This window comes from Molossus molossus, unplaced genomic scaffold (assembly GCF_014108415.1).
Source record: "Molossus molossus isolate mMolMol1 unplaced genomic scaffold, mMolMol1.p scaffold_m16_p_17, whole genome shotgun sequence".
Taxonomy (NCBI): Eukaryota; Metazoa; Chordata; class Mammalia; order Chiroptera; family Molossidae; genus Molossus; species Molossus molossus.
The window spans coordinates 23636335-23662780 of record NW_023425352.1 but is presented as its reverse complement, the minus strand read 5'-3'; the positions used below and the strand labels follow the sequence as shown (position 1 = coordinate 23662780).

The following is a 26446-nucleotide window of genomic DNA, read 5'->3' as shown; positions in this document are numbered from 1 at the left end:
CACAGTGACTTGCCTTGGGTTACTTGAAACAAACTCAAAGCCTTCTTATGATATATATTCTTTTCAGCTAATCTTCTTCCCTTCCTTTCACTTCCTGTCTTCTCCTTTCCCTTGTCTGACCTTTTGCATGGCACTATGAAAGCCTTCACCTTGACTCCGGTCGAGCATCCAGGACATGAGCAATAGTAGCAAAAAGAGCAAATGTCACTTGTACTCCTCACCTTTCCTAGGCGCAAATGGTCTCTGAGCCTCTGTCTCATAAAAGATTGAGATTTTGTGTTCAGAGTGAGTGTTAAATAGAAAAAACCTAACAGGAGTTAGGGCCTCTGAAATCTGGGTCACAGCCTGGTTATGCGCCTCCTGGTGTTGCCAGAGGCTGGACTACCAAGCTTTGGGGAACACTTCTGAGCATCCAGCCTTCAGGCTTCCTACCTTCAGGAACTGCCAGAACATCTTTTCGCTTTGCACTGATGCTCGCTGGATCTTGTTCCGGCAATAACTGAGGAGATTTCCTGACCCCAGGGCCTCCTGCAGCTCAGCTGACCGCATCAGGAGTTCAGACTCTGTGGTGACTTGACTGATGAAGACCAGGCGGAGGCAAGGCTGTGGCACCTGATGGGCAGGGATGCTGGGAAGGCTAAAGGTAACCAGCTTCCCCCCAAACTGGTGAGGAAAAACAAGAAGGGCAGAGGTTATGCCTTCGAGCTGAAACTTAACACCAACATCACAGGAAAGGCTATATATTGGTCAACCCTAGGATAGAAAATCAATAATAAAAAAAACTCCTGGGGATGGAATAGGGTCAGGAATTGAGCAGCAAATGTGCCCCCATACCAAAACCACCTGTGCATGTTTAGCACCGTCAGCTTAAATCAGCACGTGGTGACATGGCACTCATCTCCTCCTCACTTGTCCTGGCACTGCCCCTCTCCCGGTCACCTGGACCACACGCCTGGGCGTCAGCAGTCTCTACACTCACTACAGCCAACCAACACAGTCTTACCTCTTCCTGTTCCATGTGTCTCATGCAGGTCCCTCTGTCCCGTTCCCATTGCTAGTACACCAGATTACTGGAATCGGTTGCTAGCCTCTAGGATTTTTCCTCCTCCAAGCCAAGCCTCACCTGTACCTGAACCTGTTGCTACTCAGGAGCTTGTAATGGTTTCATAAAGCCACAGGAGAGATCTGAAGCGCCTCTGCCTGTTATGCACAAAATCCTCCAAAATCCCGGGCAGACCTGCCCCTGTAGCACCTCTCTCCCTGCTCATGTATGTGCTTGCTCCACATCCCCCGAGTGCCCAGTTCATTCCTGCTTCTGTGCCCTTACCCACCACAACACCTCAACCTAAGCATCCTCTCACCAAATTAGGTACTTTATGTAAAGCTCTCAGCACAAACACAGAGCTTAGTAAAGGTCTTTTACTCTAGCAATTCTCCACCTTGGCTCCATGTTGAAATCCCCCAGGGAGCTGTTCAAAGTCGCCAGTGTCCAGTATAGTACTGGAAAAAGTGCTTACATATATTTTTATTTGAGGTTCATGTCAATTCACTAACGTAGCTAGGCAGGTATCACTATCCTTGTTTTACGGATAAGAACACTGAAGTCCTGAGTTAAGTGACTGGCCCAAGGTTACCCAGCTGATAAGCAACAGTTTGATAATAAGAATTCAGGTCTCTTTACCTCAGAATCCTTCACTTCACTGCCTCTTGGGTGTGTTGGTCTTACCTCCCTAATAAAACTGCTGGCTCTGAAAACAAGAGCCTCTACTTTTATGCACTTTTTTTTTTTTTTTACCCTCACCCGAGGACATTTTTCGATATTTTGTTCAGATAGAGTGGGAGGGAGAGAGAGGAAGAGAGAGAGAGAGAGAGAAACATCGACGTGAAAGGGACACATCGAGTAGTTGCCACCCACACGACCCAACCGGGGCTGGGGACAAACTGCAACCGAGGTACGGCCCTTAGCGGGAACCAAACCCAGGTCTCTCTGGACCACAGGCTGACGCTCTAACCGCTGAGCCAAACCGGCCAGGGCTGCACCTGTTTTTAATTCAAACCTGATATTGAAAGCATTGGGCTAGGTACTTTAGGGCCTGGCTATGCCTCAGACCAGCAGCAAGGACATCATCTGGGAAACCTGTTGGAAAATCAGAATCTTGGGCCCTACCCCAGACCCAGTGAACCAGAATTTGAATTTTAATGAGGCCCTCGGGTGATCTGTGTGCACATTAAAGTTGAGAAGTACTGCTTTAGAGATAAAAATGAACACTATCTTCAAGGAGTCTATGACTAGGGTCTCGAGACATGCATATAAATAAGTTTAGTACAGTTAGAACGAATCATTACAGGAGTGTATATCTGTGAGATGACAGAAGTGAGGTTAAGTTTGACTAGGGTTAAAGATGGGCCTCACGAAGGGGATGGTATTTAAGCAAGAGGCCTTTAGAGGCTGTAGAAGGATTCAATGGCATAAAGAGAAGCAGAAAGGTGGGGTACAGGTGGAGGTAGCAGAGTTGGGGAGCTATTCGTGGAACAAAAGAGAGTCATATTTATCTGGATCATTGAGAACACATGAGAATAAGGTGGAAATAAAAACTGCAACGGTTGCCCAGCTGGTGTGGCTTGGGAGATTGAGCGCCGTCCCCTGGACTGAGAGGTCCCGGTTCAATTTCTAGTCAGGGCACAAGCCCGGGTTGCGGGCTTGATTCCCAGTGCGGGGCATGCAGGAGGCAGCCAATCGATGTCTCTCTCTCACATCAATGTTTCTTTTTTTTTAATCCTCACCTGAGGACATTTTTTCATTTTTTTGTTCAGATAGAGTGGGAGGAAGAGAGAGAGAAAGAAACATCGACGTGAAAGGGACACATTGAGTGGCTGCCACCCACATGACCCAATCAGGGCCGGAAACAAACTGCAACGGAGGTGCATGTCCTTAGCGGGAACCGAACCCGGGTCTCTCTGGACCGCAGGTCGACGCTCTAACCGCTGAGCCAAACTGGCCAGGGCTCACATCAATGTTTCTATCTCTTTCATCAATGTTTCTATCTCTCTCTCTCTAAAAAAACAATCAATAAAAACATATTTTTAAAAAACTGGAAGGGTAAACGGGGCTCTGTGTGCATTTGGCTTTTGAGCCTACATGGCAATGGGGTCAGGGGGTCAAAGTTTTCGCAAAGAGGACAGAATAAAGTCTACATTTTTTTTCTTTCCTGCTTTGTATTCTAACCCTTGCATAGCTGAACTCACTCCCATTCCAGATACATGAAGGTTAGAGAAAAATCAGGTGGAATCTCTGGCAGTTCTCCACAACCAGGAGGTCTAAAGCAATCAATTCCTTTTGTACAGGACTGTAAGCAGCTGAAGGAGTGGAGGGGGAAGCTATCGTAACTCTCTGCTTGAGCAATAAAGTGAGATCTAATCTGAGATGTAGGTAGATGGAAAAAACATCTCCTGCAGAACATAGCTCCATGCTGGGTACACGGTAGGCTTCATAAGCGCCCACACACACAACCACACACATACACACACTACACTCACAGCAAACGAAACGCCTGCTGGCCTTTTCATCCATTTGGGCGTTGTTTTCAGAGGAGGTATCAGTGATGCTTGGGCCACTCGCTCTGGCACTTGCAGTGGTGGGAGAGGCTGGCCTTTACTGAAGGAAGAAGAGATCTGGGGGCAAAAGGGCACGTGCATCACCAGCCTGAAATGGTGGCCTAGCCAGGAGCTCCACCTACAAACTCCATTTTGGGAGGAATCCCTGAGATACCTAATCTGGCCCACAAAGACCAGACTCCCATTTCAGGAGACTAACAGTGATTGTGGGATTCCCTCAGGGCTTCTGCTTCTAAGATCTACAGAGAAATGGGACACAAAATGGATATATAGAAGACAGGAAGGTAAGACAACTCATACTTCCAAAAGAATGGTCCCAGCATGGAGGTCCGATGTCCCTGAAATGCCACAGGGAACATCCAAGAACAAAAGTCAAAGTGAAGGCCTCCTTTGTAGTGTAGCAGGAACTGACAACCCCCCAGGAAGATGGGCACTGGAGCAAAAGTGTGCCCTCTGAAACCCAGGGCCCTGCCCTCCCACTCTGCAATACCCTCACTTCTTCCCAGGCCCTATGTCCTGCTCTCTCCCCACAAAGAGAGACCTCCCCTTCCCTCCAGCATTTTCCACTAAGCCCTCCAAACCTTGTCAGCCTGTCTCATCTGCTGGACTTCCCAGCTCCTACCCATCACAGAGTACAAACTGATCCAACCATCAAAGGAGGCAGCAGAGAACACTGGAGGGTCCCGAGGGCACCACTGCACGTCAAAGCACCAGCTGCTCTGTGTGGGTAGCTTATATACCACCTAACAGGAGGGAAACCCTGACATAGGTAAGGCCAGAACACACAGCTGCTGCTGGGTTCCCCTACCGTCCGTCTCACCTCCCAACCCAGCACACCCACAGAAGGGCTAGCCTACCTCACTGCTCCCCAGGTTCCAGCACAAAACCTGGTTGTCCTTGGCACTACTGAGCAGCAGCTCCGCATCAGCCTGGCTCCATGACACTGACAAGATACCCCTGAAAAGGAAGGAGGAACTAGCATTTGCTGAATGCCTACTATGAGTAGGGTACTTTATATATCTCTGATAAATCTCATCCCTACAAAATGAGCAGCCTGGTTGCATTTTACAAATGAGGAAAATGAGGCTTTGAAAAATTAAGGGATTTTCAGCAGTCATGCCCCCAGAACCCAAGTCAATTTCCAGAGCCTATGTAATGTAACTATAACACTCTGCCCCCCCCCCGTAGGTCACTGTAGGATGGCCTTCTTCTCCTGATTGTAGAGTAGGGACCATGAATCAGAGAAGCACTCATCCCTATGGGTGCTTTTTAGCTCAGGAGGGTAGTGAGGACCTAACTCTCAAAAGTCCTCAAGGAGGTATAAAGGCAACATAGCCCTTTAGTTAGAAAGAACAGACTGTGGGGCTGCTTTCTCTGCTGTGGGACCAAGAGCTCAGCTTCAGAAGCAGGGCTGTGTGCAGGACAGACAGGAGCCAAGGTTCTTTCATTAAGGAGAAGTCTTGGAGGGGACAACCTCATCACCTAAAGCATTATCCTTAGGTGGGGCCCTAGGGACTCTCCTAGGGGACTAAACACTGGCTCTAATATTTTTCATGACCCCATCTCCACTCCCATTGCCAGATGAAATCTCAGGCTCTTCTCCATAACTTCTGGGTCTAAAGGAACTCCTCTTGGTTGGGGCTAAAACTAGGACTGAGTGACTGTGTGTTCACTGGGATGGTTTTGAAGATAGGGAGGATGTTTGGTAGCTAAAGTAAGGCATTCATTGTCCCCTCCCCAGATCACCAGCTCTCCACCAAGGGTGTAGATGAAGTTTGAGATGCTACCTGCTATGGCTTTCCAGCACCTTCAGGGGCGAGGAAGCGAAGCGCAAGTCCCACAGCTGAATCACGGGGAGACGGTCATCTTCGGAGCACAGCACCAGCTGAGTGGCTATGTCTGGGTGCCAGGCCAGGCCTGAGCAGTGCATCTGTGAACAAAGCAGACTCCAGTGGGTATGTAACCTGCCTCTTCTGGTTATAACCCTTTTCTGCCCAGCTGGAATAGGACCACTCTGAGGAGAGGTTTTGTGTCTCTTCTAGGTGACTGGGAACACCATAGCCATCAACAAATTACTGATGACCTGAATAAGTAAGGGGCATTAGACGCCCCCATATCAGCTCTGTTTAGCTCCCCTAAGCATTCACTCCTGTTAGGAAATCTGCTAGGGGCTGAATCCACATGTGCAACAGCTGAAAACAGAACCCTGGCCTAGAGAGGAGGCAATGCAATGATGAGGCATAAGAGAAGAGCCACATCCCAAGCCTGTATTTTGCTCCATAACTCACCCTGTTGCTGTGGTCACTGACTTTGATGATAGGTTCATTCTTTCTGAGATCCCACACAACTGCCTTGCCACTGGGGTGAGCAGAAGACAAAATGTGCTGAACTTGCCGGTTCCAAGAAAGTGCCTTGATGTCTTCCGGGGGCTGCGGAGACAGGATGGGAGTAGGGGGTGAAGGACAACTTGTTAGCTCCTGGACCACCCACCCACAGACAGCCCATCTGTAGCCATGGTGCTACCCAAACCAAGACAGTCTCAGGGAGCTGGGAGTTGAGTTTTCCAGAGAGGATCCTTTCGGGTACTGATGGAGGAGCTGAGACAATGGTAGGCACACTTGGGGTTTACTCCTACCCTCAGGTGCTTCTAAGAGGCCAGAGTCAAGTCTTGAAAAGAGCCCTCAGGGGCAGGTGGAGGAAGGTGAGGAAGGGAGGGAAACATAAACACCCCAAGTCCCCAGAATGATGCAGGAAGAAAAGCCACTGCTACTTTTAGGGCACACGTGCTAGCAAATTCATTCTTAACTTACCTCACGATACTGTTAAGTATAGCCAGAGAAAAGCCAGGAAGCAAAAAGACAGGCCCAGTTATAGACTGACACATAGGTACACTCAAGAGACAGAGACACATGAGACCCCAACTGCACGGGAAAATGAGATACAGAGACAAGGCTGACCCTCCCCACAAAAAGGACAAGGGTATATCTGGGAGTCCTACACTGGTCCCCTCTGCACAGCCTGCTTAACCTTGCCGAAGCTATACAGTGATAAACAGCACCCTCACTCCTTTTCTCTATGTCTTACTCCCCCCGCTCTCCTTTATGTCCTTCCAGAAACCCCTAAAATAGTTAATGACCACAGACCTCTCACCCCCAACGCCCATCCCTGTTATCATCTGGCTGGTGGCACATTGTCTGTGGAGCTTTATTGCCCTCCAGTGGTAAAGCCTAAAATCTCCTATGGTCTGGCTGCCTCCCAAATTCACTTGTGCCTGGGAAAGTCAGCTGCAAGTTGCACATGTCAGCAGTAGCCCCGGGAGCCTCCTCACCTGTGACTTGGATCCTGGGGTCATCGGCGCACTCAGGTTATTCAAATCCCAAATGAAGATTTCAGAATTACTGGCCCCTGATGCCAGGAGGTTACCCTGTGTGAATAACAGGTCTTTGGAGACCAGCATCCCAGGAAGAGATGGGAGCAGGAGAGGGCAAAAGAGACCCACGTGTGAGGTTTCCAAAGCCTCCCCGCTGGGCTCAGAGTTACAGAATGAAGATCATGAGCGAATGCTTCCGTTCAGAGCTACTGCTTGAGGGCTTGGCCATGTCGGACCAAATGAAATGCAGTACCTGAAAAAGATTAAAGTCAAGGGCTCCGACAGCCCCCGTGTGCTTCTGTCTCTGGGCAATCACAGGCTCCTTCCCGGAAGACAGGACATGGGTCACATTGTATAGAGTAAGCATGCCATTGTCTCCACCGCCTGCAATAACCCCGGAGCCTTCCAGAAGCCCAGTGCCAAAGCTTCCCCAAACCAGCTTGTGAAACCTACAAAGAGGAGAAACTAGCATTAGCACCAATTCAGGTCCCTGTCAGTAAGCATCTGTGCCAGCCTCTGCCATTATACGGGCATCCCCACCCCTAGCTGGGACCTGCCTGTCTTCCTCATATCCCAGACACAGAATGAAGGTCTCCTCTGCCTGGTCCTGCTCCTTCTCTGAAAAAATATTCCCTCTATATTACACTAGAAGCTGGGAAGCCACTGCCTCAAAGTTATGTGGGGATGCTTTTTTTTAAAGTTAATATTATATAGGCCTAGCGATAAATACTTCAAATAGACTACTTCACTCAATCCTCACAACTCAAATAACAATAGCTACCATTTATTGAATACTTCCTATGTACCAGGCACTATCTTAAATGATTTACATGTATTAACTGATTTAATATTCAATAACCCCATAAGGTATTAGTAATTCCACTTTTAATTGAGGAAACTGAGGCACAGAGAAGTTATGACGCTTCTGCATATACAGCTAGTAATTTTATCCTCATTTTCCAGCTAGGAAGTGACAGAATCAATGATCAAAGTCAGGCCCATTTTATTTTAATGCCTGAGATCTATATTGTCTTCTGTTTAGAGGAAGATCCAAACTTTCCTGTACCTGTCGAGAAGCAGATTCCCTAGACCAAGAACTGCTGTCCCCTCTTCCCTCTCAAACTAGAAGTGAGAACAAACCCAAGGCTCTCCCCACCCCAAATCTTTCCCATGTGACTAGCTTAAAAGCTGTTACATGGCAACAGTGGGCCAGCCCTAGAGACATAGAGGCATGAAGAATAAACACACCTCTTGGCAAACACTTTTCTGGTTTTCTGAGGATGCTTCTAACAAGACACTGCCAGCGTCTTACAAAAATTTAAAAACTAAAAAAGATGAACCCTGGGTCCCCTACAAACAAGTGTAGGTCCTCTGCCAAACCCCTGGAGAAGGCATGTGAAATCCCCATAGCCTCCTAAGAGGTCTATCCTCCATTTCTCAGCTGCTAGCCAAGGAAATTTACACAACCCTTCAGAGAAGTCAGATTTCACAGATCCCTTAATAAAATAAAATGTTCTCACACTGTATGAACAGTCAGCAAAAAAAAACAACTGAGTGGGGTGACCAGGCGGGAACCTGTTTGGCCAGTCCTAAGAGCAGAGCCAACCTGCCAGAAGTAAAGAGCTGAGCACCATTTCAAACTAGGTTAGCATCGGAAGCAAAACAGCAAAGCTGTGCATCAGCATTGTGGCTCCCAGGGGGAAAGGGGAGTGGGGGGAAGATGAAGAGGGTAAAGGGGGTTCATTATGTGGTGATGGAAGGAGATGAGACTCTGGGTGGCGAGCACACAATACAATATACAGATGATGTATTATAGAATTGTACATTTTAAGTTTATATATTCTTAATGAATGCCACTCCCAACAGATCTGAAAAACAAAAAATAGTAGAAGTGACACAAATGGTGGCTCTAAAGCTACTGTCAGAAAGGCTGTTTTCTAAGGTTGTCTGGTCTTAGTAGGGCAGAAGAATGTGTTCCATACGCACTCAAGAGGCTGCCAGGGCATTCTGGGGCTAGAGGTCAGTGTGGGCAGAGGGCAAGTCCACAAAATAACTGGAGAAGCCCATAAGAGGTCGTGTGGGAACCAGAGGGGGGTATGGCCAGTGAAAAACTCACATGGGAATGGTAGAAGAAGTGCAATGACCTCACTATGGTCAGAATACATGACCTACAAACCAGAGTAAAAGGTACCTGAGATGTCAAAGAGGGGACAGTCACCAAAGGGTTTGAGAAGAGGACCCAGTTACTCTAGGGTGGCTGAAATGCAGAACACGGTGTAACAAAAAGATTTTCTTTCTGTAAGCATGTAGCAACTATAGTCCCTATGTTAGTCACTTCCCTAGTGAGGGTGAAGCTGGAACCTGAATAGGATGTGACAGAGAACACCTGGGAGAGTGGGAACATGTGGGACAATTCAAGTAAGGACAGGGACTTGATCATTCAGGAGTGTTGATCATCTCTGCTCTGCAAATGGACAGGGGACAAGAAATAGCTGTGGGTGTGTGTCAAGAAAGACAGCACACACGAGCATGTGAGCAAATGTGACAAAATGTTAATAACTTTTGATGAATTTAAGTGAAGGTACACAATTGTTCATTGTACTAATCTGCAACTTGTTTATTATGTTTGAATACTTTTAAAAAAGATGACCTTGGCCTGAAAATAGAAACTAAGAGATTTAAGGGAAGGTATAGGAAGAGGGGTTTGTATGGGAAGATGGGAACTTTCAAAACATAAGAATAGAAGTGGAATTCTCTGCTAAAGAGGTTCCCAGGTTGCCCAGCCAGTGTGGCTCAGTGGTTGAGCATTGACTCATGCACCAAGAGGTCGCCAGTTTGATTCCGGGTCAAGGCACATGCCCAGGTTGTGGGCCAAATCCCCAGTGAGGGGCATGCAGGAGGCGGCCAGTCGATGTTCTCTCTCATCGATGTTTCTATCTCTCTCTCCCTCTCCCTTCCTCTCTCTATAATCAATAAAGGAAAAAAAAAAAAAAAAAGAGTTCCCAGGTTAATGAGCAACAATGGAGACCAAAGGACATCACAGAATGATGGATGGCACCTAAATACAGGTTTTTTGATGCCTACCCAGATCTTGTAAAGCAGCATTTCCAGAGACAGGACTTCAGAACCTTAATATTTAGCAAGACCCTCCAGGTAACGCTAACAAGCAGCCAGGATTGAGAACAACTGTGCTAGATACATCAGACTGCATGCCGGTCAGGGAAGACGTTGAACTTCATAAGGATAGAACTGGCCCTAACAACCAGCTCATTGCTATTCTTCTGGTGAAAAGCAAAAGACAAGGCGGAAGAGAATAAACTGAAGCCTGTGAGATCATAACGTCATACCAGCTAAGCTCATCCGAGGCCAAGCTTTAGTTACCTGACGACTAGGAATATGTACTGTATTCTTGCTATAATTTATGTACATTTTTGTTTTAAATTTTGCTTTTATTTGCTTAGAAAGGTTCCTTTTGGAAAACTTCAGTCTTGTGTGAGTAACCTAAAGTGAAAATGAATTTGTCCACCTCCAGTCCAAAATAGCTGAGGAACTCCAAGTTTCCTTAACAGACACGTAGAGTGGTGAAGGCTGTGCTCCAAGCTCGAGAATGAAGACAGTGGAGTGGAGCAATGGCTGTTTGAGACAACTACTTTCCTGAATGCATAGTATGTGCCAGCTATTACATGCCTACTATATATCCTGGATTTACAGCAGAGAAAACAGGACCAAAGAAGTTAAATAACATGCCCGAGAGGACAGTAGATGGCAAAACTGGGATTCGAAGCCAGGTCTGTCCAACAGCAAAAGCCCACGCTCTTTCTATTCTGTTGGTGTCTTCTAGAAAGAAGGCAAATCTTAGAATCAGGAAAACTGAGAAAAGTATACAAAGTGATCTTTTTCTGCTTGGTGTTGTCCCTTACACAGGCACCCAAAGAGAGGTCAAAGTGCTCCCAAAGAAGGTGGAACTGAGGTAAAACTACTGGAAGACAGATCACCTACTTTCTCCATGTTACTACAGGATAGGTCCTACAGAGGTTACAGAGGCCACTCAGAGATCTAGAACCTCGGTATAGACAGAGGTGGACAGTAGGCCTCTGACATCATTCAGCCTCAGCAGCTATGTTCTCAGATCAAAAGTCAACACCTAAACAATGTATTATTCTCCCAGAAACCTTGCTTCTTGAGTGAGATTCATCTAACAAGTCAAATGCACATGCTAATCCATATGGATCCTGATTGCATCCAGTGACATTTATCCACATACTCTCTTTGGCTGTCCCTAATCTACATCCATACCAGTATTTCAGAACATTTCTCTTCAGTCAGGTAGTTCTAAATGGATATTTCTCTGATGCATCATGGATTGAGAAGGGGATTTTCAGGATTCAAATGTGGTTAAGGCATGGATCTGGTGAAAAGGGCAGGCAAAGGAAAGGAGATTTTGAAAAGTATATGTTTAGTGGGCCAAAAAGGGGGGTGGGGGGACTAAGCTAGAAAAAGAACCTAAGACCTAAATTTCAAGCTCAGTGGGTTCTTAGAAGTCATCTTGTAATGCTTCTTCTTTATATATAAGTGAGTAAACCTGAGACCACTGACAGAACTCCATTTGCCCAAAGTTACATTGCTTTCATCAAGGCTGCAACCCAACACAACTGTGCTTTCCACTTAACCATGCAGATGACACAAAAGAAAAGAGGAAAGCATAAAGCAAAGGATGGGCAGCCCTTCATCTACCCTGATCATCTTGATCAACAGTTCGCGATCTTAACTTTTGAGTAAGTGACCTAACCCAGGCTGGAACAGAGAGAAGTGGGTGTCTTATACCCTATGGTGTCTAAGATGATTACTTCAGAAAGGACCTAAAAGGACTGTGTCAAAGGTAATTCCTTAGGTCTTTGGGAATGAGAACAAATCTTTGGAAACAATTATAACACAGTGAACTGTGCTATTTACTTTGGTGACAGTCCATAAATCCTTGCAGGTTCCAGCAGGATATGAGGTGAAGTTAATGACTCCCACATTCAGTGCCAACATTTCAAAAAGTGTCCCTTCAACCTAGTTGGCTGCAAAACAAACAGGTCATGACCCTTGAAAAGCTCTTAGACTAACTGAAGACTAACTATAACTGAAGTGGTAGGTAAATTCTCAGTTTGAGCCCTGGCTGGTTTGGCTCAGCAGTAGAGCATCAGCCCGCAGATCAATGAGTTGCGGGTTCAATTCCAGCAAAGGGCACGTACCTTGGATGCATTCGTCCCTGGCCCTGGTCAGGGTCGTACGGGAGGCAACCAGACGATGTGTCCCTCTCACATCGATTGTGGATGTTTCTCTCCCTCCCACTCTATCTTCATTCAACAAATATTTATAAGCACCTAATGCAGAGCTGTGTTCTAGTGCTAGATATACAGCAGTGAATAAAACAGACAAAAATCTCTGTCCACGTGGATCTTAGGTTTCAATTTCAAGGTTTCTTAAGCAATTATAATGCCTCGTTTTTAGTAACTCTAAGCCTAAGGAATCACTACTGTACTGAAGCTGCTGCTTGGCTGGTCAAGAATAAGACCCCCTTGCCCACTGCCCCTTTTCTTACCTCCAAGAGTACAAACATTATTGAATTCGCTCACCCCTATCAGGAGCCCTTTCTGAACTGCTTGCTTAGAGGCTAAGAATATCTCATCATTATTGGTAAACACTCTAGTGCCTGTTCGTCAAAAGGTACAAACACTGGAAATACAGAGATATGTAAAAAACTGAAAAATATGGATACTGCCATAAAGTAATACAGGGGCTCAAGAAAAAGAGAAAAATAACTAATCTTCATTATTAGATTAAACCATGAAAATAAAGAAGAGGATACTTCTTTCTAAATGTCCTCACTAATCTCGCAGATGGGCCCAAAAATTCACAAGATGATGGAACACTGTATTCTAAACTGGGATGGGCAAGATAATTTTCTCAGCTGTAAGAAAAAGATTCATATTTTTAATCTAAAAAATGATATACATTGAATTTTATTAATAGGACAATAATAAATGTACATTATTTATATTGAATATATGACTTAAGTACAGTGATTCCCATTTTTCCGATGGTACAAAAATTTGGAGACCACTGCTTCAGACTGTAAGCGTCATCTTTACAGAACCTTTTTATTTTTTTTAATCCTCACCCGAGGACACTTTTCCAGTTTTTATTCAGATAGAGCGGGAGAGAGAGAGAGGAAGAGAGAGAAACATCGACATGAAAGGGACACATCGAGTGGCTGCCACCCGCATGACCCAACCAGGGCTGGGGACAAACTGCAACCGAGGTACATGCCCTTAGCGGGAACCAAACCCGGGTCTCTCTGTACCGCAGGGCTGATGCTCTAACCGCTGAGCCAAACCGGCCAGGGCATCTTTACAGAACCTATAAAAGAGTAGTTGAATAATGGTAAGAAGGTAGCCTTTGGAGTTAGACAGGTGGAAACTTAAATCCCAGCTTCTCAGAGTTTTGGTGCCCTCCTATGTGAAATGGCGATAATATTATTTATTGCTTAGGCTAATTTTGAGGACCTGGCATGTATACATGTGCTCAGTGAATGCTAGTGAATGCCAGCCCTTTGGCCTGCCAGAGCCATGAGATCCCTGAGAACCAATCAGTCCCTGACAGCCCTGAGGACAGGATCACTTGTCCTCCTTCATTTGGCAGAAGAGGAGGATATTGTGCAAGGTTTTTATCTTCACAAGAGCTGAGGGGTGGAGTCAATATCTCTGGGTCCAGAGAGAGACCAGGTCCAGGCTTATGTAAAGCATCTTTGTCACATGATTCTACCTAACACTGCTACTGCTGACCAGGAAGGAGTGGGTGCTTTTAAAGTCATTTTGTAAAATAAACCCAGAGTTAACTTCTCTCCAATTTAGTGAGGGTCCTTCTTCCCTCACTTGTCTCCTCATGAGCCCTGAGAAGCACACACTGTTCCCAGGATTCCCCATCAGGGTCTGCATCAGGATCTGCCCTGCATACCCGTCAACACTACAGACATAGTACCTGCTTGAGGCAGAAAGGACTCCCTTGCGTTTCAAGTCCAAAGAAGGGTCCCTGAAATCAATCTCAAAGATTTCCAATGTGCCATTTGTGCTAAAGGAGGCATCTAGCTGCTGGGCAGATGTTCCTAGGCACAAGAAAAGTTAGGAAGAGGCAGCGTATGAGCAACAAAATATGCATGGATTTGGGGTAAAAATGGTTAGTGAGTGGAAAGGAGGAGAAACAGGATAAGACTGAGTATACTCTTTTTCAAATGGTAACTGCAAAAAAAGCAGGAGGTGCCTTAGCCTTGAGCCATAGTTTAAGGCTGCCTCCAGGTACCAAAACCATCTAATATCCCCTTGCTTATGCTGTGAGCCAACCCCATGATTCTAAAGCTTTCTCTCATGTTCAGTAAAGAATTCTGCATACTAGCCCTGGCCAGTTTGGCTCAGCGGTTACAGCGTCGGCCCGCGGTCCAGAGAGACCCGGGTTCGGTTCCCGTAAGGGCACGTACCTTGGCACGTGCCTTGGTTGCGGTTTGTCCCCGACCCTGGTTGGGTCGTGCGGGAGGCAGCCACTCGATGTGTTTCTTTCACATCGATGTTTCTCTCTCTCTTCCTCTCTCTCCCTCCCACTCAGTCTGAACAAAAAATGAAAAAATGTCCTCGGGTGAGGATTAAAAAAAAAAAAGAAAAAGAATTCTGCATACTAACTTTTCCCTTGATCTATGTTCTTCCCGTGGCTCTTGTCCACAGTATTACTATACCTGTGGCCAGATACACAGGGTACTGGCTGGCTGGGCTCCACACTTGGACAGCTGGCCTCTCAAGTTCCTTGAGCTTCATGGTCTGACCTGTAGGTGGCAGAAAACTGACATGGCCCTTAGCTCACTGAAAACGGAAACCAGCAAGCTTAAGGGCCAGATCCAGGGAGTACCTGTGGACACAAGATCTTGTTTCCCTCTCTCCATCACGGGATAGGGCATCTCAGGGCAACACAGAGTGATAAACACATGACCATCTGCGTATCTGTAAGGTCAGTTCAATTAACCAATTACTAAAATCTAATGCTTTAAATCCAAAAATATAATCAACCACACTGGTTGCCACAGGCCCCATGGTAATGATAACAATCAAACCAGATAATCTCTCAGTGATTTTGTCAATTCCCTTGGCTTTAATTATCATCCATATGCTAATGACTCTCAAATTTATATCACCAATACATACCTCTCTGAGTTCCAAGTTTTTATATACAACAGCTAATCAAATATTTCCACTTGGATTTAGCAGATACCTAAAAGTTAGTCTGTCTAAAATGGAATTCTCTATCCCACATATTCTCCCCCCAAAATCTGTTATTCTCTGGTGTTCTTCATCTCAATAAATGGTACCACTATCTACCCAAATGCTCAACCCAGAAACCTGAAAATCATCCTTGATCCCCTCCTTCTCCCTTATCTCCTTCTAATCCGTCATTGTCTTCCAGATTTTACGTCCAAAATGTATCTTAATCTGTCTAGTTTTCTCCATCTCCACCACCACCACTCTATTTGAGGATACCATCATCTCTCACCTAGATTACTTCAATAATCTTTTAATTGGTTATCTCCCTGCTACTCATACCATCACCCAATTCATTCTCTACATAGCAGCAGGAGTGAACTTTTAAAATAAAAAATGAAATTTTGGCATTCCATGCTTAAAATCTTTCAATGGTTTCTATCACACTCAGAATAAAATTCAAACCCCTTATTATGGCTCCACTCAAAGGCTCTAGCCTACCACTTCATCTCTTGCTACTTTCCCCTTACTCATTGTGCTCCAACTGCATTAGCTTTTGTAAACTTCCTGGCCTTTTCCCACTTTACAGCTTTTTCGAGTTTTGTTCCTTGTACTTTAAATGTTCTTCCTTTTATTCTCTGCATGACTGGCTCCTTATCACATTTTTCTGGGCTCGGCTTCTCATCCCCTTAAAGCAGTGGTACTCAACCTGTGGGTCACAACCAATTTGGGGGTCAAATGACCCTTTCACAGGGGTCGCCTAAGACATAACAGTAGCAAAATTACAGTTATGAAGTAGCAACAAAAATAATTTTATGGTTGGGGGTCACCACAACATGAGGAACTGTATTAAACAGCCGAGGCATTAGGAAGGTTGAGAACCACTGCCTTAGAGGTAAGCCACCCAATCAAAACAACCTCAGTATTTTTCTTTGTAGCAATTTATAATTATATATTTATTTACATTTACATTGGTGGTCTCATCCACTAAGTAAACCCCATGAGAGCCAGCACTGTGTCTGCTTTCTTCATCATGTTATAACTAGTGCAAGAATAACATCTGACACACAGTAAGTGCTTGATAATATTTGCTGAATGCAGACATCCATTTAAACTCTGTGGTTTCCAACCTAATTCTAACGCACATTCAAGGTACCATCCCAATGAGCTCTCAAAGCAGCAGAAAAGTAAAAAAAAAAAAAAAGTAACACAACATGTGGGAAGAAACTTGGGACTCACTGCCACATGCTTTAGCAAGCCACACTCAGATTACTTCTCAATTTACAAAAACAGAAAGTAGTATTACTTAATCTCTAATGTACTTTCTATCTTGAAGAAAGTTTAGCCAAGATTTCCAGTAAGTCTCTGAACACTGGAGGCTACATCAGGAATCTTCTGACACACTCCCTACACATCATACTATATAGTTACCAGTGCCACTTGCTGGTCAAAACCATTTTCACGTTTCTGGGAAAAGATCGTAACAAAAGTAGAAGTTGCTATTAGCATTGTGCACTTGACATATATAATTAATTTAATTCTCACTATGGTTCTATGTGGTAAATACTATTATCATTCCCATTTGACGAAGAAAAAAACTGGGTAGGTCAAGATAGGAACCCCTATCAGCCTCCAGAGCCCAGTGCTTTTAACCATCATAATAGTCTAAACCAAACTAAACTCCACAAAGTGTTTAAATCCCGACAGTCTAGAAATTGGGAATAGGCTTTTAATCTACTTTGTTCAAAGACATCTGTTCACAAAAAAGTACTCCCGCTAGGGTCAGAACGGCTGGGGAGGGGGCGTTGAAAGTGGGAGAGCTATGACCCTTAACCAAGAGCGAACAGACTCGTGCAATGACGGAGGGCACCTGCTACCCCGGCAGTCCCGTCTCCATGGAGGGCGGTCAGCACAGCTCCTCCCAGCCGTCCCCGAAGCGCGGCGCGCGGGGGTCAATGGTGACCGGCCTTCCCCCCGACCAGGTGCAGAGACTGGGAGCGGGCCCGGGGCCGAGCCAGGTCAGGGCCCAGGGCGCATGGGAAGGCGCGAGGGCAGCGCTGAAGAGGGACCAGGCGCGGCAGGTGGAGGGGAGCCGGGTCCAGGGGAGGGCGCAGGGTGAGGGCACACTAGCCAAAGCTGGGGTCTCCGCAGAGGGCGCGCTGCCCCCGGGCGCTCTCCCGAGGGAGAAGCGGCGCTCCAGGTTCCGAGCTCGGTCTCTGCTCTTAGGGCCCCAGAGTGGCGGGGAAACCAACCTGCCGGGAGAGCTCAGGCGGGGGAGCCGGAGGCCGTGCGGGTCTTCTCAAAGGGCTTTGGGGTTCAGCTGGGCGCTGTGGACGGCGGCTGTGGAGGGCCAAAAGTAGTCCTGGTCCGCAGGGCATCGCAGCCCACACGCGCCTGGAAGCTGGGAATGGAGAACTGGGCTGGGACCCAACAAGAGGATGTAATAGGACAGAAGCTTTTTTCTTTTTATCCTCACCCAAGGACATCTTTGTGTTTATCTTCAGATAGAGTGGGAGGGAGAGAGACACATCGACTGGTTGCCCCCACATAACCCCAACAGTGGCCAGGGAAAAACTGCAATAGAGGTAGGTGCCCTTAGCAGAACCGGGCCTCTCTGGGCCGATACTCTAACAGCTGAGCCAAACCGGCCAGGGCTAGGACTGTAGCTTTTTTTTTGGTACGTGCCCCTAGCGCGAACCAAACCCAGGACTCTTTGGTCCAACCGCTAATATGCCTCCCTCACCTGTCCTATGATGATTGAACAGTTCTGCCACAGGGGATCAGATCCTGCCACCAGGAAATTCTGGTTTATTCTATTTGAGCTAGGCTCGGAAGCCAGCCTCTGAAAAGGGAAAATACTCCTTCATTTTCTCCTTATTTAAGTAGAGAAGACTGGGCCCTAGCTCCAGGAGCTCGCAGTAGAACCCTAATTGAAAGGTAAAAAGCAATCGAGGCCATAAATAGCTGTGACACACTGTAGCCCAACTGGTGACCAAAACTATTGGTTGAAATAATTAAGAGGCTATAGGCGTGCACAGTGCAAGGTACTGTAAACCAGGGGCTTCCTAGGTTTCAGGGACACAAGACAGGTGTTATACCTTGAGCTGAACTGCAAGTTGGGTAATGTCTCAATAAGGAGGAAGGGGCCCAACCAGCTAATAGCTGCCCTGTCACTTCTCATACCATGTATAAAAGAGGCTAAAGGTTAGGGAATAGGCTGGTTACAGGTTGAGAAATACCAATTCAACTCAGATAACTGGGAGTTATTGAAAATTATGGGTAAGGATGCAATAAGATATAGATTGTATTTTGAGACTAGCAATACAGATCCACTCAGGAAGAGAACAGAGGGCTGGAGGCAGGGACCCAAATTAGACTAACAGAACCCAGGTATCAGGTGATAGAAGCCTGGATTAATATAGTGGCAATGTTGGCAATGGAAAATTGGATGGGCTTTTGTGCCTGATAAAGGACTTGGGGAAGAGGAGGTGGAAAGATCATATATATTTCTTACGTTGGTTGAGGGAATCATGGCATTTCCAAATAAAGTGTCCTGTAGGCAGCTGAAAATCTTAGATCTAAGTTATTTGATTCAAAACTTCCATTTAATGCATGAGTTCCACCGTACTCCTGCCTGATATCTTCCAGGGATGGTGAGCCGGTTATCTAACAACAGACCCTCGAGTCATTGTGACATCACTCTAGATTTCCTTTCCTGCAGATTTAGGAGTTTCCAAGTCAGGACAGAAGACAATGTAGGGCATTATCTGTGCCTGTCCACTCTTTGCACTAAGTACTTAAGTATTTCTTGAACTTCTTAGCACCACAACAGTGGATGAGACCTGAAGAGAAGTAAACAGGTTTGATAACTGAACCTCAGGCAATACATCAAATTAGGGGATGAGGCAGAAGAGTCACTGATGAAGTGCTCTGCAAGAAATCTGAACCTAAGCCATAAGGTCAGTTTCAAGCAGGGCATAGTTTTTTTGTTTTTCTAGTGTACTTTTCTCTCAATTCACCCATTTTATAAATTCTTTTCACCTTGTTTCTAAACTGCCAGTCTCCTCTTCTAGGTAACTACTAGAAGGCAATTATTTTGTCTTGTTCAACTTTATATCCCCAGGGCCTCAGTGTCTGGTATATATGAGGCACACAGATGTTTGTTAAATGATTACCAAATGCTCTAAAGGACAGAGAATGAAGACAGAAAAAGACAGTAAAGATTTTCAAAGACGCATTTCATGAGAAGTACCCACACCCTGGTTTCATAAGTTTTTCACTGCCTGGACAACCACTAAAGGACCCCTCATCTCCTAACTTGAATGGACTTGCTTCTGTAGGGCTATTAAATGTATGCTTTTTTTTATGGGTCAGATTTTCAGCAATGTGATTGTAATTTAAGAAACTGTCACCAAAAGAAGAAAAGAACATAAGTTGCATTGAGACAGACTCTCAAAAACATGGTTTTCCTCTTTCTAAGGCTATAATGGAGCTTGGATGAATCATGAAGGCAACAAAAGCCATAGGTTCAGTAGTAACTCACTGAACTGTCCTCTAATTCATAAATATAGGTAATGTTAGCTTATAAGAAGCTAGGATTCAGAAGTTGCTTTGGAATAAGAGATACATATTTATATAAGAGAAGTAAAATTAGAGGCAGTCACAGCCCTAGGCCAGTTCAAAAACACCTATTTATCCTATAATGTATTTACAACATGTTACAGTACAATTTTTTTTTTTTTTTTAATCCTCACCCGAGGGTATTTTTCCATTTTTTATACAGATAGAGTGGGAGGGAGAGAGAGAAAAACATCGACGTGAAGGGACACATCGAGTGGCTGCCACCCGCACGACCAACCAGGGCTGGGGACAAACTGCAACCGAAGTACGTGCCCTTAGCGGGAACCGAACCCAGGTCTCTCCAGACCGCAGGCTGACGCTCTAACCGCTGAGCCAAACCGGCCAGGGCAAGTACAATTTTTTTTATTAGCTAACCACTATTATTGAAAAGGCTTATTTATGGGAAATAATTTTTGTTCCAACTTGGGAAGTAAGGAACATATCTTCCTTCTTCCTCAACTCTGTAAATGAGAAAAGGAGCTACCCTTAGCATCTCAACTACTGTCACAGGCCCAGCAAAGTTAACAAATTAACATCTTCTTGTGCTTAACTACCCTCACCCCCAACCCTTTCAATCTCTGGGTGGGAGCTGGGGTGGGGAGGCAATGCAGGCAGAAAAAAAGAGAAATGTATGAGGTTCCTTATGGCAGTTACTGGGAAAATGAGGCACAGATACCACGCACTGTTTTATTAGAGATTTCATTAAGGTTAAACTAGGAATGAGGGAGTCAACTAGGGGGCAAAAAGCCCATGAAGCCTCCTCAGATTTCATAGTGAACCACAGTCTCAGGCTCTTTGGTGGGATCGCCGCCTCGTTCCAGGTACAGATTATTATAAGGATACTGCTTTGGCCCCTAAGGAAAAAACACAGGTCAGCAAGAACAACATACATCCAGCCAATACCTGGCTACATCCCACTCTGAGTTTAATAGTCATGCACAGTAAATGGGTGTGTGGTAGCCTCTGGTCAGACCCAGCTGTGCTAGAATGGCAGAAAGAGCATTCCTCTTCCCTGCTCAGCCCAAGGCAGAGAGAAAGCCTAGATTGTAAGAGAAGTGGTGCCCACACTGTGTGTGTGTGTGTGTGTGTGTGTGTGTGTGTGAGAGAGAGAGAGAGAGAGAGAGAGACAGAGAGAGACAGAGAGACAGCAAGAGCGAGAGCAAGAATGAGAGAGAGCACCAGGGAGAGCTTTCTAAATGAGATGATGCATCCATCCATCCCACTCTCTCGAGGTCAAGACAGACTCAATCTCCTTTAAGTCACTCAGCCTCTAATGGTTCCACCACTAAAGTGGCCTAGCAAATGAGGCGTGCAGGAGCAGCAGTGAGGGAAAGCACAGAGGAGACACGGCTGGGACGTGCTTTAGGGGCTGCTGGCTTTACCAACAAACAGCTGTCAGAGAACACAGCTCAAGGGGAGGAAAAAAGGGTGATGTGCTTACAGAACTGAAAAATGGAAGAGCCACTGTGTTTCTTGGTCTCCTGAAGTGAAGTTAGTGCTCACACCAGCCCTATGTGCACTCTCTAGCCTGGGGCCCCTGGGGCTTGGTAGGAAGGCTCGTGTCAGTGCACACAGATATACCAGCTACCATTAGGACATTGATTATCTCTGCAGAGGTAGCAATGAGTAGCCAACTGCAAATACAGCAGCTTCCCTGCTTTCAGTTCCTTTCCTTACAATCTATCCTGTAGACTACTCCCAGATTAATCTTACTAAAAACCTAGCTTTCATTATGTCATTCTTCTGTTAAAAAACCCAACATCGCTCCTGGCTGCCTAGAGGCAGACCAACTCATCACTGTATCCCCAACCCCTAGCAGGGTCTGGAACTGGTACACAGCAAGGGCTTCATAAATATTTGTTGAATTAATGTGCTACTACACCATCAAGTCCAAATCCCGTAGCAATGCAATAAAAGCTGAATTTTTAGCAGCTCTCCAGGTAACCGATGCAGCTAGTTACCTAGGAATTATTTTATATGCTTGCTCCACTCCAGCTAACTCACTCTCCTTTTCCTTCCTGCATTCTGTCTTCTCTTGCTCCAAATGTTCTCTCCAACTTTTCCCTACCACCTAAAGTGTGTGTGTGTGTGTATATATATATATATATATATATTTAGCATCTAGTTTAACCCTTCTCCTTAACAGCACCTCAAATCCCTTAGCACATTCACTACACACATATATACACAAAAACTGCCAAATTCCTATATATCTGTTCAAATGTTGCTCATCATGTCATTTACCTAAATTTTCTTTTTACTCAAATTCAACTTCCTTAAAGCTAGACAGAATTATTTCTGTCTTTTACATTCTCCAAAATATAACCATCTACGTTTGTGGTGAACATTTAATTGCTTCCAATACCCCGTAAGAGGTGCTCTTCACACCTCCAAAAAGGATAAGGCTTCAACTCTAGATTCCATGACTCTACCTTGAAAGATCACTTGATGAATATAATTGGTAAGGTACAGTCCCCAAATGGCAACTCGAGAGACTGGCTGGCTTCCACATTCTCATTCCTCACGGAGTCCTAAACTGTTTCTTCAAATTCAGGCTGATCAAAGATGTAGACATAGAGCAGTGCTCTGGTATTTGTGCCAGGCCAATGCGTAAGGCCCTCTATAGGCCTTACAAGGAAGTCAAACTTGGTACTGGCTGATCTCTACTCCAAAGAATTCATTCCCTCAGGAAACAGGGCTAAGTAAATGTGCCCAAGAAAGCATTTTTCAGATACTCACCACGGGCTGGTAGGAGGGATACGTCTCCCCCACCCAAAACATGAACAGCATGAAGGCCACGAAGCCGAAGAGGTGCTTACACATGACATTCCAAGAAATAGGCGTGGGGGACGTGTCCACACGGTTCCTGATATACATATCTAGGTCCCAGTGAATCTAAGGCAGAAAGGCAGATAACTGTCACATACTGCTCTTCCTGCAAAAGCAAGCAGAATGATCAGAGCCTGATAAAGGGCTTGACAAAGACATTCTACTGCCCTGGGCAATATTCTGAGAGCCAAATTTGAGATACTCTGGCCCACAGGACTAGATGCTTGTTTATGGTTAGGTACTGCTGACCAGAGACAGCTCAATCATGGAAATTTACAGAGCTTGTTAATTCCTAGAAGTCCCATTCCACATGCCACATATAGAACCTCAGATCTCAGATCAATGGATTTTGCTTCCTTGGGCAGAAAACCTTAGTGTTACTTGGACAGAGAAATGCCATTTGAGCTAAAGAAAGAATCCAGGAATATATTAGGGAGAAGGAAGAAAGGTTATATGGGATATAGTTCTCTTACCGGTTCACCCCAGTTCAATCTCAGGTCTGGGTGGTCCCACTCATACCATGGATCCCTCTCGTGCTGTGAGCGGTCAGGGAGCTTTGGGTAGTCGCCATACCTGAGAGACAGCAAGAACTTCTGGAAGGGGCTCTGGGCAGTGTCTCTCAGATAATTCAGTCTCATCTCAAAGAAACCAACTGACAGAGATAACTGCCTTACCTAAGGACAGAGGAACTGACTTTGAAATCAAGATCTCAATTTGTAGTCACTAAGCACAAAACTAACCACAGAAGTCCAAATTGTATTTAAAGTTCATGTCAAACTCTGAAACATTATATAATATCGTAAGTTTTTCTTACCTTCTTTCAACAAAAAGTCACATAATGTTATATTAGGCCTAGAAGGGCATCTAGTTATCCATCACTCTGTTTTATTCATTAGACAGAGAATGAAACCGAAGTTTAGGGTCTGAACCCAAGGCCACCCAGCTAATTGGAAAAAACAAAAAGGGTATACAGATTACAAAAGTGTTCTTTTCATAGCATCTGTGTTCCTCAACCACCGAGTTGGCATATATCTTCATGTTTCAAACACCTCATAGGACTTCTTGCTAAGTTGGGTTTTCCCCAACAAATCCAGGTTCAACTTATACAGAGGGCTATCAAGGGTGCTCTTCTCCACAATAAAAGACATAGGAAATGATGACAACCAGACATATATCACAGGAGGTAGTTGGAAAACAACAAAATAAATAGGAGCTGCTGAAATCATAACTGAAAGAGTAATGCTAGGACAGAAAATGAGGGTGCTAGTAATCACTTCAGATGATTAACCATAGACATGTTATGTGGCTCGGCGCGCACAGGGTGGGGGGTGGGGGGGTCGGTAACATCAATTGGAATAAGGGAACTGGCTGTTTAATCTGCTTTACAGTTGCTAGAATTTCCACAGCCCTAACAGTAGTGACATTTTTAAAAGGGGAAATATACACAAACATAGAGCACTCCATCTACAAATAAGGTTCTCCTGACAGGATTCCAGTTCCAGCCTGGTCACGTGCCTGGACGACAGCACCTGAGCCCAGCAGATGCTCAATCCAAATGAAACCTTGCGCTCTGGAAGGAGCCAAGGAAGGTTCCTGCTATTCAGGGGTCCTCGGGGAGCTATTAAAACCTCGCATCCTCATTTGAGGAAACCGCCCGAGCCAAGGAGAAAATTAAAGTCCTCTCGGCTGCAGCTGCTCCCCCTCCCCCTCCCACCTCTCTCCACCGAGAAAAGCACCCACACCACTGACTCTGAGGGGTCATGGGAAGGTTGAGTCGAACTACCTAACCCAGCCGCATTCCCCCATCACTACCCAGGTGCAAGCAGACCCTCTCTACCTCACCCCATGCCATCATCTGGGTACGGCTGGTAGTCTTCCACCCGCATATTATACTTCTTGGCGGCGGCAGCCAATTCTTCTGGGGTCTTGGGATAGGACCCCGGAAGCATGTCCTTGGTAATGTGGGAGGCTGGAAGGCAGACAAGGGCAGGTCAGAGGCACCTCGTTTTGCCTGTCGCCCCGAAGATTTCAAGCTGCAGTGGCTGCGGAGCCCGGAGCCCGAGACTTCCAGGGACCAGCGAGACCCTCCACCCGCTTTTCTGGATATACCAACTCCACCCTCCCCCGACACACCAACCCTGAGGCATTCCCTTCCCACACTGAGGCCTCGCTCTTTCTCGCGGACCTGTCCGTGCACCCAGCGGTACCACGTTCCGGGCTGCCCTTTGCAGCCATCGGACTCCCAGGACCCTCGCCCCGGCCGCCGCCATCTTGACCTTCTCTCTGTTTCACTCCGCACATGCGCAAAGGCCTGTCACGGTGGCTGAGCCGGGCCAAACGCGACGGCAAAGCAAGTAGTGAAGAAAAGTCTTCAGGGTTCAACAGGGCGGGGCTTAAGCTGTGTTGAGAAGCCAAAGGTAAGATGTGCGAAGGCATAGAGGCGGAGAGGGAAAACTGGAAGGGGAGGAAACCAAGCAGGTCACTGCTTTGATATTTAAGGTTGTAGTGTCTCTTTTTCTCCCTCAGTTGACTTAGACGCATCCAAGGATAGTGAGGACTCAGAACCTGAGCACCTCATGTGGACAGCTGCCCACCTGCCCCAGGAGCTGTACAAGTAAAGTGAGACAGTGTTAATCTCTGACAGCTTGCCTTTTCCTCTCTTTTACTGGCACTTGCTCCATTCATCCCCAAAAGTGATCATTCTTCAAATTAAACTCTTGGTGTTGCTTTTTCTTGTTCTGTTTTCCAAATTGGTTGATCCCTTTTACTTAGATGTGCGGTGCAGCGGGTAAATCAGCCTCGAACTGGCTTCTCATTTTCAGTCCTTTGTTTACATACGAATGTCCCAGTCATCTTAACCCAACAAGTATAAAATCAATCTTATCTCCAGAGGCAGCTTTTCCAAGCCCGCATAAAGCCTCAAAGATTTGCCCGGACTTGGATAAACAAATACATTGCAAACCGGAACACAACAAACACTAGCTTAATAGAAGAATGGGGGACATTGTTATGTTTGCATATGAATATGTTTTCATTTTATTTCACAAGTAGAATTTGCATAGTGTACACAGTGTAAATATGCACATATTTCCAGGAACTTGTAGATATTCTCAAATATATATCAGAGCAATAAAGACATATATTTACTATTCGGTATATAAATTTTGGGGAGGACTTCTTCACAGCAACTTGCCCTCCTGTAAATCGGTCAAGATGGCAGTGTAGGTAAACGCGGTATCACATCCTCCACGACCACTAAACTACAGAACAACCATCATTCAAAACGGCCTGAAATCAAGCTGAATGGAAGTCCTACAACTACGGAATTAAAGAAGCAACTGTATTGGGACTGGTAGGAGGGGTGGAGGCTGACGGGCTGGTCCCACACCCACGTGTGGCGGATAAAAATCAGGAGGATACCTCGGCTGGGAAGGTCCTCCCTGAGGACTGAGGGGTCCCCATCCCACACCAGGCCCCCTGCTCAGGGTTTCAGTGCCAGGAAGAGCAGTCCCCATAACTTCTGCCTGGAAAAATCAGCAGAAACAGGCACAGTGAGGCTGAGGTGGCTGAAGCCCCAGGCAGCTCCTCTTAAAGGGCCTGCGCACAGACTTATCAGACTTGCTCCCTTTAAGCTTGGAGGGGAGGCAGCTAGAGGGGCGCCAGAGACATACAGGGAAGAACTGAGCTGTTTGGTATTGGAGCAAGGGCTGGAGAGGGGGCTTTC

At 45.9% G+C, this 26446-nt stretch overlaps 2 protein-coding genes across 4 annotated transcripts in view; both read right to left on the bottom strand.

The window, feature by feature from the left end:
• Window positions 1–17663, bottom strand: part of SEC31B (SEC31 homolog B, COPII coat complex component) — a 33976-nt gene extending 16313 nt beyond the window's left edge. Inside the window, exons 1-12 of one of the 3 annotated variants that reach the window (XM_036265157.1) lie at window positions 14927–15015; window positions 14757–14843; window positions 14012–14135; window positions 7239–7434; window positions 6944–7039; window positions 6426–6434; window positions 5904–6044; window positions 5403–5545; window positions 4473–4572; window positions 4197–4358; window positions 3538–3672; window positions 433–663 (exon numbers count right to left, since the gene is read on the bottom strand). In XM_036265157.1, coding sequence (XP_036121050.1) covers window positions 433–663; window positions 3538–3672; window positions 4197–4358; window positions 4473–4572; window positions 5403–5545; window positions 5904–6044; window positions 6426–6434; window positions 6944–7039; window positions 7239–7434; window positions 14012–14135; window positions 14757–14843; window positions 14927–14975 — 1473 coding nt within the window. In that variant the 5' untranslated portion in view covers window positions 14976–15015. Of the gene's footprint in view, window positions 1–432; window positions 664–3537; window positions 3673–4196; window positions 4359–4472; window positions 4573–5402; window positions 5546–5903; window positions 6045–6425; window positions 6435–6943; window positions 7040–7238; window positions 7435–14011; window positions 14136–14756; window positions 14844–14926; window positions 15016–17525 lie in introns of those variants that run through there. The other 2 variants (XM_036265156.1, XM_036265155.1) reach the window with 2 other exon arrangements.
• Window positions 17664–20555: 2892 nt separating this feature from the next.
• On the bottom strand, window positions 20556–25042 carry NDUFB8 (NADH:ubiquinone oxidoreductase subunit B8). The gene is made up of 5 exons (XM_036265911.1): window positions 24908–25042; window positions 24565–24691; window positions 23196–23295; window positions 22633–22788; window positions 20556–20747 (listed from the first exon to the last, which is right to left on the bottom strand). Exons 1-5 carry the CDS (start codon window positions 24990–24992, stop codon window positions 20655–20657), a joined length of 561 nt encoding a protein of 186 aa, XP_036121804.1. The 5' UTR covers window positions 24993–25042; the 3' UTR covers window positions 20556–20654.
• Window positions 25043–26446: the final 1404 nt, after the last annotated feature.

Excerpts from the sequence above, each read along its gene's own strand:
- NDUFB8 (XM_036265911.1), bottom strand. The coding sequence starts at position 24,992 with ATGGCGGCGGCCGGGGCGAGGGTCCTGGGAGTCCGATGGCTGCAAAGG. Across the intron at positions 24,692-24,907 it reads ACCGCTGGGTGCACGGACAG|CCTCCCACATTACCAAGGAC; the intron begins GTCCGCGAGAAA and ends TCTGCCTTCCAG. Across the intron at positions 22,789-23,195 it reads GATTGAACTGGGGTGAACCG|ATTCACTGGGACCTAGATAT; the intron begins GTAAGAGAACTA and ends TTTCTGCCTTAG.